Below are 20,366 nucleotides of genomic sequence, written 5' to 3'. Positions count from 1 at the left end.
CTCATCAAAGAGGTCTTTCACTTCTTTGTTTAAGGTTATTCCTAGGTTTTTTATGTTTTGGGGGGCTATTGCAAAAGGAGTTGCTTTCCTGATTTCAGCCTCGGTCTTCGGGTCATTAGCATAAAGAAAGGCCGTTGATTTTTGAAGGTTTATTTTATATCCTGCAACTTTGCCAAAGTTTTGGATCAGCTCTAGTAGCTTGGGGGTAGAGTCTATGGGATTCTTTAGGTATAGGATCATGTCACCTGCGTAGAGAGAAAGTTTAACTTCATCTTTTCCTATTTGGATCCCCTTTATATTTTCTTCTTGCCTAATTGCTCTGGATAGGAATTCTAGTACTATGTTGAAGAGCAGGGGAGAGAGTGGACATCCCTGCCTTGTTCCTGATTTTAAAGGGAATGGTTTTAGTTTTTCCCCATTTAGAGTTATGCTTGCTGTTGGTTTGTCATAAACTGCCTTGATTATATTCAGGTTATCAAAAAAATCATACACCATGATCAAACTGGATTTATTCCAGGGATGCAAAGTTGGTTTAATATACGCAAGTCAATTAATGTAATCCACCACATCAACCGGAGCAAGGTAAAGAACCACATGGTTTTATCTCTGGATGCGGAAAAAGCATTCAATAAAATCCAGCACCCATTTATGCTTAAAGCCCTGGAAAAACTGGGATTCCAGGGAACATTCCTGAATATTAATTTTTTTTAATTACTAAAATAGAAAAAAATCTTAAATTTCCAACTACAGATAAATGACTAATTCCATTATGGATATTCACTCAATGTAATAAAATCATTGTTTTGATTCTAAATTTTCTGCCACTACTGGAATTTGAACTGGGTATGGGTTTTGTGCTTGCTAGGCTCATTCACTCCATTCCCACTCCAACCTGGCTTTCTTTTGGTTATTTTGTACATGAAGTCTCTCAGACTTTTCTGCCTGTCGGTATTGAACCTCAATCCTCTGATTTCTTTTGTTGTTGTTTGTTTTCAGATTCCTGACTAGCTAGGATTCTAGGTATGCACAACCAATACCCAGCTTGGTTCAACTTTTATGTTATGATAGTTTTGTTTGATTTTTTCAAATTTTCAAGTGCATGACTCTTTATTTGCAATGCCATTTTCTAACAATAATTTGTTCATACTGTAATTCATATAATATTAACTCCATATTTTTGTTGTAAAATACAAATGATATGTATTTTTTTACCCTGGTCATCTTTAAGCATACGTTCAGTAACAAGTATCTTCACATTATTTTGTGTCCAGCATCATTATTTATCTCCAAGAACTTAGGAAAAAAAGCTTTCTACATTAAAACTCCTTTCCTCAGCCCTTAACATCCACTATTCTATTTTCTGTATAAAACTGGCTACACTAATTGCTTCTCATAAATGGAATCATGCAGAATTTGACTTTTGTGTGCAGTTTGTTTCAATTAGCATAATGTTTTCCATGTTGTAGCATGTGTCAGAATTTCCTTCCTTTGTAAGGCTGAGTAATAATCCATTATCCATGTTAATTCTCTAGTTAGTTGGCACTTGCTTATTGTAGTGGTCAGTTTTGTAATTACTCATATGAGCTGTGCTTGCAAGAATGTCTATTGGTTGAAAATTCAATACATCTTCAATCAAATAAATTGTTTTATTCAAATCTCCTCTAACTTCAATAGTGTTCTGATAACTTTGTTTTAAGAAAAACTCTCTATGATGTGGATTTTCCAGTTTTTCTCAGTAGCCCTGCCAATTTACCTTTTAAATTTTGCATTCATGTTACTGGGCAGCTACAGGTTTATAAATTTGCTTTTGTTGATTGAATATTTGTATTATGTAATACTCTTCTATTGTACCTGATATTTTTCACTTAGGGTCTATTTTGTGCTATGGTCTACACAAGTATTTTGCTTCTTTTGTTATTTTAGTATTTATTTTGTATTTCTTCAAAGAACTTTCAAATTCAACATTGCTCTGCCAAAGTAGTTTGGCTGTATTCATCATTGAGCTAGTAAATTGAGTATTTTCATATCAACTGATACATAGGGATTTGTTTCCAACATCTTTCTTTGTGGCACATGCTTGTTTAGCCTTTTCAGTGCTTCATTTTTTCTCCATTTAATTTTAGATTGTTGGTTTTATTTCTCTAAAAACATTTTTCTGTTTACTTTAAATTTATGCACATTATTTCTATTTATTTAATAGCTCCCCTTAAATTATTAACATGCATATCTAACTTCACAAAGTCTAAAATTAGCCCTGATTTCTACACTCAGACTGTCAGCAAAGACTGTAAATATGTAAATGCCCCTGGCATTTCATGTGATTCTCTAGGGATATTTATAATTCTATTTTTTTGTAAAAGCAGTATTTCTAAAATTCAAAGTACTGTGAACCAATAAGAAAATTGCATTTACTCAACACCAAAGAAAGAGGCACATATAATTTAGAAGTACAACTTGGTTTAGAAAGACAACTTTAAATGAAGGCCTTGTGTTTTTTATACTTTATGCTTTTTTATTTCTTTCATGAGCTTCTTCATTTTGAAGTTTATGTTTTATCTTCTATAAAAATATGTTCAGATAGTTCTGATTGCATCAAATCTAAACTTGATTTTATTATCAGTGCCTACCAAAGTTGTATTATGGTATTGATGATAGACAATGAGAAACCACCCACATGTCTGGAAATGACACAGTCTTCCAAGAACAAAGTGAAAATCCAGAAGCCATAAAATAGGTTTCTCGGCGATAGAAATAGGAAAGCAAAGCACAACAGGAACCAGAAAAAAATCACACAAAAAGTAGAACCCTAAAATTTTTCCTACCTCATATGTTTACTGTCATCATTAGAAAGTTAATTCCAAATAAATTTTTCACCTTAAAATAGAACATTATTCTTGTCATATAGAGAGTATAGTCACTACTTTTACTCCCCAATGGAGAAAGGTAGAAGCAAAAATCAATAAGCAACATGGAAGATTTCATAAAATAGGTGCATAATAACTCTTCTGTGAAAGTAAGTTGACAGCTTTTTTCAGTGAGGAGGGATGGATGAAATTCAGGCACAGTGAGTGTTGATGGCGTAAAATAAGGACAATTTGTCTTAAATATCTCAGCAAACCAGGAAACTTTCTTTTTTTTTTCTTTTTTGCCAGTCTTGGGCCTTGGACTCAGGGCCTGAGCACTGTCCCTGGCTTCTTTTTGGTCAAGGCTAGCACTCTGCCACTTAAGCCACAGCGCCACTTCTGGCCATTTTCTATATATGTGGTGCTGGGGAATCAAACCCAGGGCTTCATGTATATGAGGCAAGCACTCTTGCCACTAGGCCATAGTCCCAGCCCAAACCAGGAAACTTTCAACCCAAATTAACACTCCAATTAAAATAAAGTGATTAAATATATTTTCTTGTTTAGGAATGTTTGTATATATCCTATTTATTGATTGAGTGAACATATATAATGCTATTTATATATAAAACATTGCACTAGAATATGTAATAGATAGAGTTCATATCTTCATGCAAGAGAGAATGTGCTTCAATTTGACTTATGTGCAATGCACAAATAGGTACTGTCAAATAAATAGCTATTTGTCTCTTACATACATTGCTATACTCTTTTTCTTTTTTTTCTTTCTTTTTTTTTTTGGCCAGTCCTGGGCCTTGGACTCAGGGCCTGAGCACTGTCCCTGGCTTCTGTTTTGTTTTGCTCAAGGCTAGCACTCTGCCACTTGAGCCACAGCGCCCCTTCTGGCCATTTTCTGTACATGTGGTGCTGAGGAACCGAACCCAGGGCCTCATGTATACAAGGCAAGCACTCTTGCCACTAGGCCATATTCCCAGCCCGTCTCTTTTTCTTTTTCTTTTTCTTTTTTTATTAATTAAATTTTGTTGACAAGGTGTTGTGCAAAAGGGGTACAGTTGATAATAGTTAATAATAAGTTAATAAACAGTTAATAATAAGGCAGTGAGTACATTTCTTGTGATATACTTCTAATTGTAACATTAGATTAGTAGAATCTATTTGATAAGTTAGAAAATTTTGTATTAGGTTACATATTTTATTTCATGCTTGTGAGTTTCAAATTATTACTCCATCAATTTATAAGGCATTTTACAGTGTATATGCATATACTTAATACACAAACTCCTATTTATCTTCTAGAAAACATAAGAAAATATATAAAATGTAGCAGAAGATATGTCAACATATGGTTTACAGTCTTGCTTCAAACGACTGACACAGGAGAGATCACTTCACACACCTTCACACACACTACAGATGCACCCAACCACACACTCAAAGAATATGCACATACATCTATACACAACACATTTCTAGAGCCTGCTCTCTTCTTTTTTTTTTTTTTTTGGCCAGTCCTGGGCCTTGGACTCAGGGCCTGAGAACTGTCCCTGGCTTCTTTTTGCTCAAGGCTAGCACTCTGCCACTTGAGCTACAGTGCCACTTCTGGCCATTTTCTGTATATGTGGTGCTGGGGAATTGAACCCAGAGCCTCATGTATACGAGGCAGGCACTCTTGCCACTAGGCCATATCCCCAGCCCCTCTGCTCTCTTCTTTACCTGGCTAATTTCAACTTATTCTTCACATTTCAAATTGAATGTTACTTTCTTAGATATAAGTTCCCAGGACCTTCTTCATTAACTTTATATGCTTCAAAGCACCTGGAAACTTTTTGATACAATACTCTATATTTATAATGCAATGACTTATAAAAAGTACTGCCTCATAAGATGATAAGAACAAAGAATTTCAGTGAACAAAGTTGTCTAGCAGACTTTGAACTCAAGAAATAATGACTGCTTGAAATAATTTGCATAGATGATAGGCTGTAACAGGAAAAATGAGAAGGAAAACCAAAGTGTGATGGGAAAGTAATTCATACAGAAATGTAACTTAATGTGGTACTCAAAGATGCTTTAAAATTTGGAGCTGATTGTGGCAGGTGTCTCTCAGTGATAAATGTGGAGCTTTGCAAGCACATATCAAGAAGTGTAGTAGGGTGGACTGGTAGAAACATGGACGATGACCATCAAGATAGCAAGTAGATATAACAGACATGATGCCCAAACACATTCAGGGACCATCCAACATTTTGAAATTTAATGTCTTAGAAGGAAGAAATAAAATACAGAGTTGAAAGCATGATTCAGTTGGTAAAGTGCTAGCCAATGAGTGAAAGTGACCACAAGTCCCGGTCTTGGAATAAGAAAAGAAATAAAATAAAATGTAATAATGCTAATGAATATACTATAATGAACCCAATGTAGATGAAAATATAACTCTAGAGAAATAAAATTACCAATGACTTGTGAACATCTGAAGTAGCTTTGGGACTTTATGTACAATATTAAGGGCTTGTTTTTTTTTTTTTTTTTTTCTGGTTGTGGGGCTTGAATGCAGAGCCTGGGCACTGTCCCTGAGCTCTTTTGCTCAAGGCCTGTGCTCTACCACTTTAAGCTAAAATGCGACTTCTGGATTTTGAGTAGTTAATTGAAGATAAGAATCTCACGAGGAGTTTTCTACCAGGGCTGGCTTCGAACCACAATCCTCAGATCCTAGCCTCCTGAGTAGGTGGAATTACATGCGTGAACCACTGGTGCCTGCAAATATTAAGTATTTTAAATCCATGAAAAATCACAAAGATAATGGTTGAAACTGTAAGTTGTCCTCTGATCCAGTAGAACCCAAAAAACTGCTGAGAAGATTCTTCAAACTTGGACCTTCCGAGCATTTTGTGTCAACGTGTGGCTTATAGCAGGTTTTAGGAAGGAACTTCTTGGGATGGAGATGAGATTGGCTGGTCTAGATGTACAGTGATCAATTCATTGGTTTATATGGCAACTGAATGTATTACTGAAGGGATAATGAGAAGAGATGGATAATACAGACATTCTAGTAAATATCCACTTTATAGCATATTCAGAAAACCTTCCTTTTCCTGACATAATTATGCATTTTTATTTCTTCAATTATAAACTCCAAGATGGTTGGGAATGTGTTAACCCTATTGTCATACTCTCAGGACATTAAACATGAGAGATGCTCTTGTAAAGGTATTGAAAGTACCATAACTACAACAATATTGCTGGCAACCTATGCCATTCATCAGAATAAATGTCGCAAACCTGAATATGTGACAAAATAACTTTCAACTGAATAATGGTTTGAATATTCTGCAGAACTAATAGTACCTACATGAATTATTATCTGGGTTTTACTGTGTGTGTGTGCATGCACGTGTGTTTGTGTGTATGTGTGTATGTTTCTGTATGCTAGTCTTAAGTTTTAGCAGTGTCTTTAGCACTGTCTTTGACCTACTTTGTTCTACCATGGTATGCTTTCGCATTCCATGCATTTATATTGTAGATTATGTATTTATATTAAACACTAGTTCATATTATTTGCAGAGAACAATATGATTGCATAAAACCGCATACTATGCATTGAGTACAGGGTCTTGTATATAGATTAGTGAATTTATGCACTAACTTTATACACTGGGGATCTGTCATGTCTTGTTCTGGAAATCCAGGAAAGGCATGTTATATAATGACTTTTCTGGGTATTAAGATGGCATCTCTCCTAATTGGCTGGTTAAAGGAAACCTTGTTAAGAAGAGATGATATGTGTATCCAATCCTAAAAGTGTGAATTCTGTCCGGGTGGATCAAAGCAATCACATGCAGTTTTTGTATATCACTGGAAGTAGACTTTAAAGTCTTCATTAATCTTTGGGGCATTATTTTCTTTCTCTACGGCTAGTGATGATTATGTTTTATACCACATTTCAGTTGTCCTTCATGTTCTTTAGGAAAGATATACAAAATGTAGTAGAATGTCCAGTGGGTAGCTCATACCTGTAATCTTCACTGCTCAGGAGGCAGAGATCTAAGGATTGTGGTTCAAAGCCAGCCCTTGCAAGAACATCTATGAGACTCTAATCTCCAATAAATTACCAAATAGCCAAAGTGGAGCTGTGGCTACAATGGTAGAATACTTGTCTTACACAAAAAGAAGCTTAGGGACAGTGCCAAAGTCTTGAATTGAAGCCCTGGGACTGGTACAAAAAATAGCATAAAGGTTATATATTCTTTGATGGTGATGAGTTGAAATAATCACTGTGCAATTTGATGATTAAGTTAGCTGCCTACTATGTTTGAGAGACAAAAGAAAGTATATAAATAAATCTTCCAGAAATTTATGAATTTTGTTTTTTTTGGTTGGACATCTTGAAAAGTATAAAGGACAGTTTGGGCACTGGTAGCTCAACCTGTAATCTTTGCTAATCATGAAGCTGAGAGATGAGGATTGAAGTTCAAAGACAACCTGGGCAGCAAGTCTAAAACTTTTATCAAAGGGGGAAAATGCCAGATGTAGTACTGTGGCTCAAATGATAGATCCTCAAGGAAAAAAAAGGCTCAGGGATAGTGTCCAGGCCCTGAGTTCAAACCCCAGGACCATCACAAAGGGAAGGAAGGAAAGGAGGAAGGAAAGAGGAAGGGAGAGAGGGAAGGAGGGAGGGAGGGAGGGAAGGAGAAAAAGGAAGATATGAAAAATAAAACCTTGCTAAATCATTGAGACTTGATCTTATATTCCCTAGCAGCAGGTAATAATTTCATGGAATGGATATACGGTGTACAGCATAAAATTTCATTGTTGTGCATTGCACTGTTCTACAAAAACTGAAAGGTATCAAAACTCAGCCATTTTACTGGGAGTCTTTTGAGGCATGCTGAAATTTCATTAGCAATATCCCTGAAAGAAAATTTAGGATAGAATTTCCAGTAGTGAGCTTCTTTGGCAGTATGAAAGCAAAGGAACTGTTCTCCTGCACCATTCTGCAACCATTCTTGGGGCTGTGTGCAAGCCCTTCTATCCAGGTAGGAAGAGCGGATGTTACTCCAGAGGTTAAAGGTCTGTTTCTTTCCATCAGTTCAAACTGACAGCCATCCGGCATCACCTCCTCCATAGCCAGGCAGCTAGGCCCTGGCTGTCAGTGTGAACACATCTGTTGAACGAATTTATTGACTGGATCTTGTTTTTTCTCTCCCTTTCTCTATTTTTCTCCCATCTCTTTTTCCTTCACACCGTTTATTATGTCACTGACCTGATGAACTTAATTTGTTGACATGCTGCTCTGTGTCTCCCTCAATGCTGGGCTCACATTTCTTCCTACTGTGTTCTTTTCTTGGCAGCAGCCCTTTCCGGAGGCCCCGCACACACGTGCGCTCTCAGTGCGCTCAGCTCCACTGGCTGTGGTTGGCATGGATGGATTAGAGAAGCATCGGCTCCTCTCCAGGACTCAATCTTCCCCTGCTGCCTCCATATTACCTCCCCCAGCAGTGGACCACCCCCTCCAGCCTGGCTGCGCAACTGGTAGGAATCCCCAAAGACTCCCTCTAATAGGCAGGCGAAATGCACCGGGTCTTGTAGGATTAGCCGATTTAAATGCTCTGAATAACTCCAACAGCAGAACGCTTCATTTTAACCCAAATGCAACCCAAATTTTATGAGGTTATATTGGCCACAAGACAAACAGCACATCTGATAAATCTTGGGCTTAGTATTAATAGCCTCATAAATTGTTATCATTCCAGAGTCTGGAAAATGCATCAACAGGTGCATGGTCCCCTTTGGAAGTAAAAAGATAATAATAAAAATAAAAAAAAATAACTACCACATTCTTTAGCAGAGTACTTCAGTCTCTTGCCGTCTAGGATCTTGGCCACTGAGAAATTTATGATGCTTGACTTCTTCATGTTACTCTACAGATTGTCCTTTCCTCAATTTTTTTTCTTGTTTCAGTATTTTTTTGCTGACTTTCCCATACAAATGGCATGTGTCAATCAAGGATACCAAGACAAATCTTGGTTTATTCTATGTATGTTTGTTTCATTTCCATTTATTGTGGTACCTCTGGGTGGGCTTTTTGATCAATCTCTTCCTTAGCCTACAGCTGTGTTTGATATTTCAGAACCTGGTAACAGAAGAAAATAAGCCAGATCATTCTAAGGCCAGAGAAGGTCAAGTCTGGAACCACATGTGAAAAACAAAAAAACAAAAGATACTTCTTCCCTTTGCAAAGAAACTGTGCTGCCGACATGTGTGTAGATAATCATTTCTGTTTATCTGCTGTGCCTCATTCTAGTTCCATGCTTTCTGAAACTGTTGCTGATAAAGTGACAATGCTATAGAGCCCAAGGAAACTCATAACTTGGAAATATAAAGAGGAGAATTTACATAAAACTTCCCTAAAGGCTTTCTCTGTTATGGGATATCTGATTTACTTTTTTATCTTTTTTTTCCTTCAGTATCCAGAATTTTTTTTTCTTGTGGCATCTGTGACCTTTTGAAAGCCTTTGTGATTGTAAAATTTAAAATACCATCTTTGGAATCAAGTTCCTAACCCTCAAAATCATCATCTCTTTAAAAATAAACTTGAATGAAATAGCCAAGTTATTTAACTGTGATAGTGTACACAGGAGCTACTTTTTATAGTATGCTACAGTCACAAGACGACATTCCATACTAGAAGCTACAAGGCTAGGCGTATTTCTTTCACCGCACTAGCTAGAACCTCTGATCACTTTACTTCCTGGGGTCAGCAAAACCTGCCCAGAGATTCTGGACAACCTAGGAATGTCACCTAATATGAGTGAAAGCCTTTGGGATCAATCATGGCTCATGCTACGCTTGTTTAGCAAGCAAGACAAGAGATGTGATGCACAGTATTTTACTTTTTAATGTAGCAAACCAATGGCTTTAAAATTACATACTTCTGTGGCTCATGCTCATATTCATCGCTACTATGGAGGCTGATATCTTAGGATTGTGCTTTAAACATAGATGGGGAAGAAAAGTCTATGAGACCTCCATCTCCAAAATAAGTAGCAAAAAGCCAGACTAGAGGCTTATGTGGTATAGCACCAGCAGTAAGCAAAAAAGGTACCCAAGACAGTTCAAGGTCCTCAGTTCAAGCTCTTGAGTTCAAAGCCCTGCACTGTTATACATACATAAAAATTAATGTATTTCTCAATTTATTTGTTCTAAAGCTCGCTCTTATACAGCCTTAATATTTCAAAGAACAAAGAATAGTAACCATTCTATAATAATATCATTTCCATTGACTAAAATAGGTTCCTTAATTAAAAACTGAGCTTAATTACATATATAGTTTAGTGTGTGCTACTGGCTTTTCTTATAATGCTAAAGATAGAGTTTCTTTCCTTGGCTTAAAAGATACACTTTGTTTTTCATTTTTTGGTTTGTTTGCTTTGTTTTAGGGATTCAAACTCTCGCTTTGCTTTTCTGCTCAAGGCTAGCACTCTACCACTTGAGCCACAACTCCATTTCTGGGTTTTTGCTAGTTAATTGAATGAGAGTCTCACAAACTTTTCTGTTCCAGATGTCGTTGAGTAGAGATCCTTAGACCTCAGCCTTCTGACTAACGAGGGTTATAGATGTGAGCCACAAGTGTCTGGCTAGGTAATTGCTAATTGAAGTTACATGAATAGGAAAGAGATGAGAAGAGGTGAGAGATATACTATGATGCATGTTTAAGAAAATAGTGTTTTGAAATAGGTATGATATGTTGACCATAGAAAACTTCAGGTGAAAGTATATATTACAAATTAAACAATTTAAATGTGACTTAACTATAACCTGATAATTCAAACTGAAGATTAGACCAGTTCATATAATTAGAATCTTTTATATGTCAGCATTCTAGTATTTATCAGCACACATATTCCAAAACTAAGAATTAAGTTTCTTTTCATAATTAAAGTTTGATAATTCATTATCTAACTGGAAGTTTGCATACATTCACATTTTAAATATAATTATTATTAATAGTCATTCTATATAAGTTTTACTCAAATAAGTAAAACATATAGCATAAGTTGCATAGTCAACACTTCAGAATTTTCTAGTCTAAGAGGAAAGTATTGAAAGTAAAAATTACTTTAAAATAGTTATTCTGCTGCCTGGTGTCTAAGTAGTTTATAATATCTATCTATCTATCTATCTATCTATCTATCTATTTATCTATCTATCTATCTATCTATATCTCTCTATCTACCTGCATATTTATCTATTCTGCACATTTTTATAATCTATTTATTCTCAAATTATGGTTTTCTGCTTTTGATTTTTAAAAATAATCTTTAATTCAGACACAAATTCTAATGGCTTTCATTCCCATTAAGGGTTGATATGTAATTTAAAATTAAACATTTTTGCTGGGCACCCATGGCTCATGCCTATAATTCTGGCTGCTCAGGATGCAGAGGTCTGAGGACTGGTTTGCAGCCAGCCCTGGCAGGAAAGTCTGTGAGACTCTGATCTTCAATTAACAACCAGAAAACTGGAAGTGGAGCTGTTGCTCAAGAGTTAGAACACTAGCCTTGAGCAAAAAGGCACAGGGTCAGTGTCCAGACCTTGAGTTCAAGTCCCAGATCAGCGCGTGGGCACACACACACACACACACACACACACACACACACACACACACGAAGAATTAAACTTCTTTCTTTTGACTTTTCAGTGTCTGTCTGTACATATGCTAAAACATAAAAAGTATGTTCTTTGAGAATACATTTATCTTCAGAAGAAAGACATACAATCTTACAATTCAAGATCTGTTCCTTAACTGTAAGAAAGAAGCAAACAACACATTATGAAGGTCAGCAGTTTGTTTCAATCCATGTTATGGAGCTATATATCTTGGTGCAACTAAAAAGTTATCCAGGAACACTTAGACTCATGTGCTTTTTAGGCACATCATTCATCCCTGCGCTATCCATGTAGATCCTCAGTAGCCAGCTACTATGCACCATTTCTTTCTTGTAGAGAAATTACAAATTTCCAGGTAGGAAATGCCTAAGTGTAGATGGTTAAGAAAGAGGAAGTCTCCAATATGTGGTGAAGAACTTGTTTTCTTGTAGCTGCTGTTAGTGATCATGAAGAAGGTGAGTGACAGAGATCACCTGCCACATTCTCATTTGGATTTTATTGTTATAGTTAAATGTTGGTAATAACCAATTTTAGAAGTGCTGTTAAATTAGATTTAAAGATAAGGAAAGGCATTCATATGCATTTCACATAATTAAGGGCATGTGTTTACTTTTTACTTTCTCTTTTTACTCAACTATTCTTGATAATGATGAAGTTTTGCCATGTCTCACAATAGGTAGCAGATGATAATATTGTGTTAGTTTGTGCAAAACTCAGCAAAGCAAAAAAAAAAAAAAGTAATGACAAAATCACTAGCTTCATCTTCTCTATGAAGAATAAAAATATTTCTTTTTCTCAATTCTAGGTTACTCCATTAAATCCATTTAATTAAATCCCTTATAACATTATCCTTTAAGGTAAAGTCCAACAAGAAATAGAATCATTATGCTGAAATAAAACTATTTGTGAAATCCATTAAAATAATCATTTAATGTATTTTGAATAGATGCTTAATTAGAGGAAAAACATAATGGAAAAACAAATATACTTGAATATTTCAATGTAAATACATCACTATTGGCCTTTTCTACAATTTTTTTTTTTTTTTTGGCCAGTCCTGGGCCTTGGACTCAGGGCCTGAGCACTGTCCCTGGCTTCCTTTTGCTCAGGGCTAGCACTCTGCCACTTGAGCCACAGCGCTACTTCTGGCCGTTTTCTGTATATGTGGTGCTGGGGAATTGAACCCAGGGCCTCACGTATACGAGGCAAGCTCTCTTGCCACTAGGCCATATCCCCAGCCCCCTTTTCTACCATTTTTAAAATTAAAGATATTTAATTCTAGGTAATTCTTCAAGTTATTCAGGTTTCAATTTCCAATGTTATTTCCTTTAAAAAAAAAAAAGCCTCTCTTAGTCAACTAAATCCAAACTAATCTGTCATGTTCCTTTATGATGCTGGATTTCTTAGTCAAAAATTAGATTATTTATTACTTTAGGATATTTACACTTTCTAATCTGTAAAGGAAGACTGTTTTACTATTCTCTCTAACACTAGCACTAAGGTACATTGCTAGCACATGAGGTTTACACACACACACACACACACACACACACACACACACACACCCTATCACATTAGATAGAAACCAGTTTTATGATGAGCATTTTTAGCTATCTACTCATAGACATGCCTCTTTACTTATGTGATGCTTCTTTATTTATTCCAGTTTTCCAATTACTTAGTAAGTCTTATTTTCTCCTCTGGAAAGTCACAGGTTTTAAATTTTTTTTATTGTTACCTGTTATTTAAGTAGTTGTACAAAAGGGGATTCAATTCAATGTGTCACTCCTTCAACTATGCTTAACTATTTTGTTTCTGACCTCCATATTTTCGATCTCATTGTGTACTTCTCTTTTTCTTTAAATTCCAAGGACATCTCAAATTTACACTGTAGCACTTATCTAGTTTTATGAAATATGAATTCCTGCCTTTGTTACCTCCAAGATCTATGTTAATTTTGTTGCCTTTTAGATGTCCTTATGATTCCTATGTCCTTATGATTACTATTTATCATATACATTACTTTTCCTTTTTCCATTGTATTTTAAATTTAATTTCATCTTGACCTTTATCTTGGAATACTGTTTTACCAGTCATTTATTTGACAGTTGAAGATTCCAGAACATTTTTTCCAAAATCTTATTTTGGTTAGTCAGGTTCACTGAGCTAGGTAGTATGCATTTATCCTCTATGGTTTCTGTAGAATATTGTCATGGGTTCTGGTTGTTTTTACTTCAGTTTTGATCACTCATTCCTGCATGTAGAAACATCTCTCCAGATATTTAGCCAACAAATGTGAATTGTGTTTGACTTGCCTTTTTTCTAGCCTACATGCTCGTTGGATCTCCTTCTTGGCTCTGTAGGTGAATGGCAACCCTTAATCCATTTCATAGGCTCCAATAGACTTTCATAGAATGTTAGCTGGAAGGCCAGTGGTGGAGATTTCCTCTTTCCATTTCCTTTACCAAAGATACTCCAATAACATTACATGAAAAACAAAATTGTAAATCTTAGCAATCTTCTTATCTAGTAAAAGGTCAACTGATTAATATTTTTTAAAATTACTTTTAGATATTACTTTGCTTGACTGACATATTAAGGTTCGTACGTAAGTCACACTATTTGATCATTTGATGTATGTCACCCAGATTTAAAATATGACAAATTTTGCAAGTAGTAAGGTCTAAAGTGTATGGTAGAAAGAGATAAAACCAAGGCAAGATACTCCTTAAGGAAATATTCGAATTTTAGACACAAAAGATACTCGTAGCTGTGATAGGCATATTTTTGAAGTTGTTAGAAATGACTCTTGTTTCAAAATAGTCTTTACTCAATATCTATGGGGGTTGATTCAAGAACTCCCAACAGATACAAAAACCCTTATACAGAGTGGCAAATATAACTTGTACATATCCCCTGTATACTATAAATTACCCCTAGATTAGTTGTAATGCCTAGTACAATGCAAACAATTATGTAAACAGTTGGTCAAAGATAGGAACAAGGAAAAAATGTACGTGTTCAGTACTGATGTGAACTTTTCCCCTGATATTTCTGAGTCACAGTTGAGTCTGTAACTGTAGAATTTATGAATATAGAGAATCGACTGAGGTCTCTTTTATCCATTTTAGCAATTCTACCACTTGCAGGTCAGTTTGTCATTTAAGAGACATTCTAAGGGATCTCTGACCTCACATTTATTTTCTTTCCTAGAATACACTGATTTAAAAATACTTGTCATCAACTGAGTGCTGGTGGCTCATGCTTGTAATCCTAATGGCTGAGGAGGTCGAGTTCTGAGGTTCGTGGTACAAAGCCAGCTCAGGCAGGAAAGTTTGGAAGACTCTTATCTCCACTAAAAACTACCAAAAAAAGCCAAGGTGGAGCTGTGACTGCTAGGCTTGAGCAAAAGAAACTCAGGGATAGTGCCCAGGACCAGCACCAAACAAAGAAAAACTTGTCATGGACATGGCACTGGTGGCTCATGTCTGTAATCCTAGCTACTTAGGCCAAGATCTAGCAGCTAAGATCTGTGGATCCCAGTTCAAGGCTAGTACAGACAGGAAAATCCATGTGACTCTGACCTTATTTAAGGACCAAAAAGGCTGGAAATGGAGCTTGTGGCTCAAAGTGGTAGAGCACCAACCTTGAGCACAAAAGCTCAGGGACAGCCCAAGGCCCTGAGACCAGCACCCAAAAAAAATAACATTTGTCATACAATATGTTCGTGCATGTCTCACTTCTACTACTAAATTATAAGTTAAACAAGATAAAATAAATCTTGAAATATAAGTATTTAAAACTGCCTATTAGATGTAAGTCCTTGATAAGAAATTCCACGTTACATATTGTATATTATTTTCATCAGTAGCCCAGTTCCTTAGTTGCAGAAATTATTACATTTGTTTAGCAAACATCTTGTGAAAGTGTGACTCTCATGTACCAGAAATGCCTGAGATTGTTCATTGTTGGTAGGTAGAGTGTTTTGCCTAAAGATGCTGAACTCAACATTCTGAACCAAACAACTCTCAATAGTCTTAGTGTAATCCTGTAGGAGTGATTTCTATGGGTAACAAATGACCTACCTATATGTAATGATTAAAGTAAAGAAACATACCACATTTAATTCTTCAAATATGCTCCTTCATTAAGTAAAACTGAAATCCAGAAAACACGAAATACAAAAGTCCAAATTTATCTAAACCGCAACCTAAACATTTCCAGGAGGGTTATATTTTTACATATACTAGCATGATTTAAATGCAGGTAAACATGTGAAGACTCCTTTGCATAATTTAAAATCTTGTCTACCTAATCAAGATAAACATTGCTTAAGTTGCATTGCAAGTGGTAACCAGTCAGGAAGAAAGAGTCAAACCAAAGTAGAATTCCATATGAACCCCAAAGAGAAGAGCAGGCTTAGTTCTCACCCCATAAGTTTTTGTTTCTAAGAGAGAGGGGGGGAGGGGTAAGGCATGGTGATGAAGAATGAGGTTAAAGTCTCACCTTGCAGTCTACCTGTTAACACCTCATTGATACATCATTAAGATGAGTCAGTGGAGGCTTGGGGTTCCAGATTTTATTTATTTCTCCTTATATTCAAATGTCTTTCCAGGAGCCCCTGGACTTTGTATTATAATCTCCAGATACCTGGCAATACTTTCTAGCTACCATAACTTGTTTCACAAGTTTCTGTTTCTTGGCAGTGAAGTTGAGATAAAATGTTTTTAAAGGGGAAAAATTACAATGGAAGTGATTGTGGACGTATCCAGAGGTGGAATTGAAAAGATAGCCACATAGTAATCAGAATGTATACTGTTGAATATTACTCAAAATAGGCAGATACACTTTTGGTTTCCATACTATTAATATATCAATTATATTTTTATAGTTTGAAATTGTAGTTGAAAGTATGCTAAATAGCACCTGTTTATGTAATAGCAACTCATAATTGCTTGATAAATCCGAATTGTTAAAAGACATCTGTGTTAGATATCTAAGATTTGTGTAAGTTTTTCTTTTGAATGTTATTCTTCATGTCTACTTGCCTGCTGAAATTTTTTTCTGGATTTCTTAGTGTCTTCCCATTTGACTATATGCAAAAATCTTGTTGGATTTTGGACAAAGTGAAAACTTGTATAAATAGAAGCTGACGTTAATGCCAATAGTAGAGGTACAAAGGCCTATCTAGTAGAAGGTAGAATATTAACATTAGAGGCCAACATTAGAGGCCAGGTTGATGAGCTAAGTATATTCAGCAGGAAAAGCAGAAAAGTTGTGTGAAGGAAATAGCTGAACTAGTTCTGTAAACTAACTTGTTTATGTCTTTAATCTATTCATTGCCAGCATACTTTAGAGAAGCTTTTCAGAGAACTTTTTTGCAAACATGATTTCAGACCAGGAATTCAAAATCTATACAATTGGGCTGGGAATATGGCCTAGTGGCAAGAGCGCTTGCCTCCCACACATGAAGCTCTGGGTTCGATTCCCCAGCATCACATATATGGAAAACGGCCAGAAGGGGTGCTGTGGCTCAGGTGGCAGAGTGCTAGCCTTGAGCGGGAAGAAGCCAGGGATGGTGCTCAGGCCCTGAGTCCAAGGTCCAGGACTGGCCAAAAAAAAAAAAAAAAAAAAAAAAAAAAAAACTATACAATTATAGTTTGTGCTTTACAAGGTCTAACTATCTAAATAGAGAAATGCGCAAGTAACAAAATTTTGTAGTAATTACATAACTGTTATTGATGCTCTGAAGGAAATTTGGAGGAAGCTCAGAAATCAGATCTTGTTAGATGCTTTGTTAGTGAAGTGACATTTAAAAAGACATTGCAGTTATGTGAGTACAACAGAAAGAATGTCAATGAGTGCTATTAATCAATAGGAAGTTGGAGATTGGGGAAGGAGAAATAGGCTGATAAGGGGGTGAATAGAATGAGACGGTTTGGGCCAATGATGAGGGTAAATGAGGATGAATATGATTGAAATATCTTGTTTGCAGGCAAGTAAATTAAAGAACGAGGCTGGTGGAGCTTGTATTGGAAAGCAGGGAGGAAGATTAGGGAGAATTATAGAGGGGACAAGATTGATAGGGATTCATTTTATACATGTGTGAAAATGTCACAGTGGAATGACCCCCTTGTACAATTCTAATACAAATAGGTAAATAAATAAATACGTAGTCTTGAAGAATGAGAAGAAATTATGTGAAGGCAGGTTGGAGTAATAGAGATCAGATAAATTTCTGAAATAGAGGGAACAGAATTATGATGATGCAACACTGGTAAGGTTTTTATCTTTTGAGGAATGGAGGAAGGAGAACTAGAGATCAAAGGCAGGTGGTGTATGAAAAGAAGGTAAGGGAGGGGCATTTGCTATGCTGTCCTAGGGGAATTTCAATCTCCTCAGTAAAATCCATTAAGTATTTAAGCAAAAGAAGCTACTGACTGCAGTGTGGCCAATGGAATTAAATGGAGGTCTGTTAGCCAAAATTCAATATCTCAGGAGTCCAGATTAGAGATAATGGTTCTTGGGATTATGTATGCTTTGCGTGCAATGGAGATAAGAAATGAATGATTCAAGATCTCTTTTGGAGGGAAAGCAGGCGCTCCCTCTGTTTCTAGGAGTGGAAATGTCAGGAGAACACTAAAGTTCCTGGCATGAGTCACAAGGAATCTTGATGTCTTTTGTAAAGGGAGGAGAACAGTACAGTTTTTCACTTCATGCAAACCAGGAGATATCCAAGTGAAAATTTGGATGGGCAACTGAAGAGATAAGTGTCCAAGTGCGCTGCTCAGAAGAGAGTCCAGGACAGAGGATGAAAATATTAGTTGGTCAAAGACAGGCAAAAAGACAGGTTTTGAAGTCATTTGAGTCTTAAGAATGAGTATTATTTAGACCTCTAAAACAATATTTTTTCTTAGATGTAATTTTTACCACATGGCTTCAAAATGCATATGGCATTCTTCTGCATGAATTTACTACACTCAAGGGAAAATATTCTCCCAGCATTCCTCTAATACAATAATGTGAGCCAAAGGAAGAAGAAAATTTATTTAATTAAACTTACTTTCCAATATAAATTACTAGAACTTATCTGCTCTTAAAGTGATTTTTTGATATTTTTTTTCTTATCATGGACACTTCCCCTGACCCCCACACCCAGAAAATCTACTCCCATAGTAATTCATTGGAAAAGGTTTGATTGGTTAAATAATTTCTTATGCCAAGCAATTTTGTAAGCAACAAGTTTCTTCCCAAGGAATAGGTTTAGGGGTAGAAAGCTTCTTAAGATGATCCAGAGTTATAATTGTCCTCTAACTTGTTGTTTTAAAAAGTCATATTTTATGCACCCTTAATAATTCATTTCATCAAACTCTTATAGAATCTTTCCCATTGTAGGATCTAATTAAATCATGACAGGCTAAGCCTTGGTGGCAGATTTTATTTATTGTCTATGAAAACTCTAATAGACATTGAAAATTGACATTTATTTAATTAGTTTAATATTCTTACTCAGAATTTATTGTGATATATTTTTATTTATTAGTTATATTACACATATATATGATTATATACTTATGATTATATTCTGCAGGAGCAGTGTCCTTTATTGTCAGATAATTCCTCCTCCATCCTTGACATTCATTTCAAAAAGAACTACCTCAAGTATACCAAAATATTTTAAGATTTACACTAGCCATGTTTATGTAATAGCCTACATTTATGTAAGGAAAAAACAGGTTAGCAAGAAGAAACTTTTCTGTACAACCTTGATGAAACTGTCAAACAGAACAGGGAAGGAGTTGGAAATTTTTCCAGTTTATTCCAAGAATAGACATCTAATGTGAATTATGACTGTTAAACGTACTCATTCAATAAATTCATGATTTACAAAAACAGCTCATTTTGTGACTTTGACAAGAAAATTTAAGTTTCTACTGAAGTATTTGCCAAGAAACAATTCACAATGATTTTATGTTCTAGTAATATTAGTTTATATAGGATATATATGACATTTCTTTAAATGTCACCTTTTATATTACTTTACTGTTTAGGAAACTAAAGTCTAGGTTCTGGTCATGCCATGAATTGATGGTTTTTACAAAGACATGATAATATATGCTATAAAATAGCTCTTATATAGACCTGATAACTTTGTGATACAGATTATTTCTCTTTTTGTGAAATTTCCTTTGAAAAGAATGGCTTTTGGGAGTAAGCATCTTGACTAACTTGTATCATTACTCAATCTTGGGCTGTGCTTCCTTTGTCTTGAAGGAATTGTCTACGATCCTCTGATGCTGAAACACCAGTGCATTTGTGGCAATTCCACCACCCACCCCGAGCACGCTGGAAGAATACAGAGCATCTGGTCACGGCTACAAGAAACTGGGCTGCTAAATAAATGTGAGGTAATCCTGAATTGGCCACACTCTTTGACTTGCTTAAATAAATCATGTAAAGAGGTCAGTATTCATTTCAGTAGTAGTAGAAAATATTAACCACATAGTGCAAACAGAGTGATTGATGGTTTCTCATAGACACAAATAGCACAGGACTTACCAGCTGACTCTGGGCTGGACACACAGTAGGTACTCAAGGTGAATGGACTGAGCAGAGCTGGATGTGAATGTTCTGTTGTGGCTTTACTATGTACATTTGATGGCATTCTTATTTACGAATAGGTAACATTCCCTGAGCTCATTTCTTTAGGTTAACTTTGCAAAGTGCAAAGGACTAATTAATTTTTCTTTCTCAAATTGAATTTTTAATTCAAAGATATGGCAATTTAGTCTCATGAAAATGAATACACAAAAAAGATGCACTGTGGAGTTATCA

General features: G+C 35.7%; 1 protein-coding gene across 1 annotated transcript in view; it reads left to right on the top strand.

Annotated features, from left to right (window-relative positions):
* The window catches only part of Hdac9 (histone deacetylase 9), an 805,515-nt gene that overhangs the window by 536,455 nt on the left and 248,694 nt on the right, over positions 1–20,366 (top strand). The window contains exons 13-14 of the mRNA XM_048339733.1: positions 8,216–8,393; positions 19,806–19,939. Coding sequence (XP_048195690.1) covers positions 8,216–8,393; positions 19,806–19,939 — 312 coding nt within the window. The remainder of the gene's footprint in view (positions 1–8,215; positions 8,394–19,805; positions 19,940–20,366) is intronic.

Source organism: Perognathus longimembris, chromosome 2 (genome assembly GCF_023159225.1).
Source record: "Perognathus longimembris pacificus isolate PPM17 chromosome 2, ASM2315922v1, whole genome shotgun sequence".
Lineage (NCBI taxonomy): Eukaryota > Metazoa > Chordata > Mammalia > Rodentia > Heteromyidae > Perognathus > Perognathus longimembris.
Note: the sequence above shows the minus strand (reverse complement) of the source record. Positions and strands in the feature narration are given on the sequence as shown.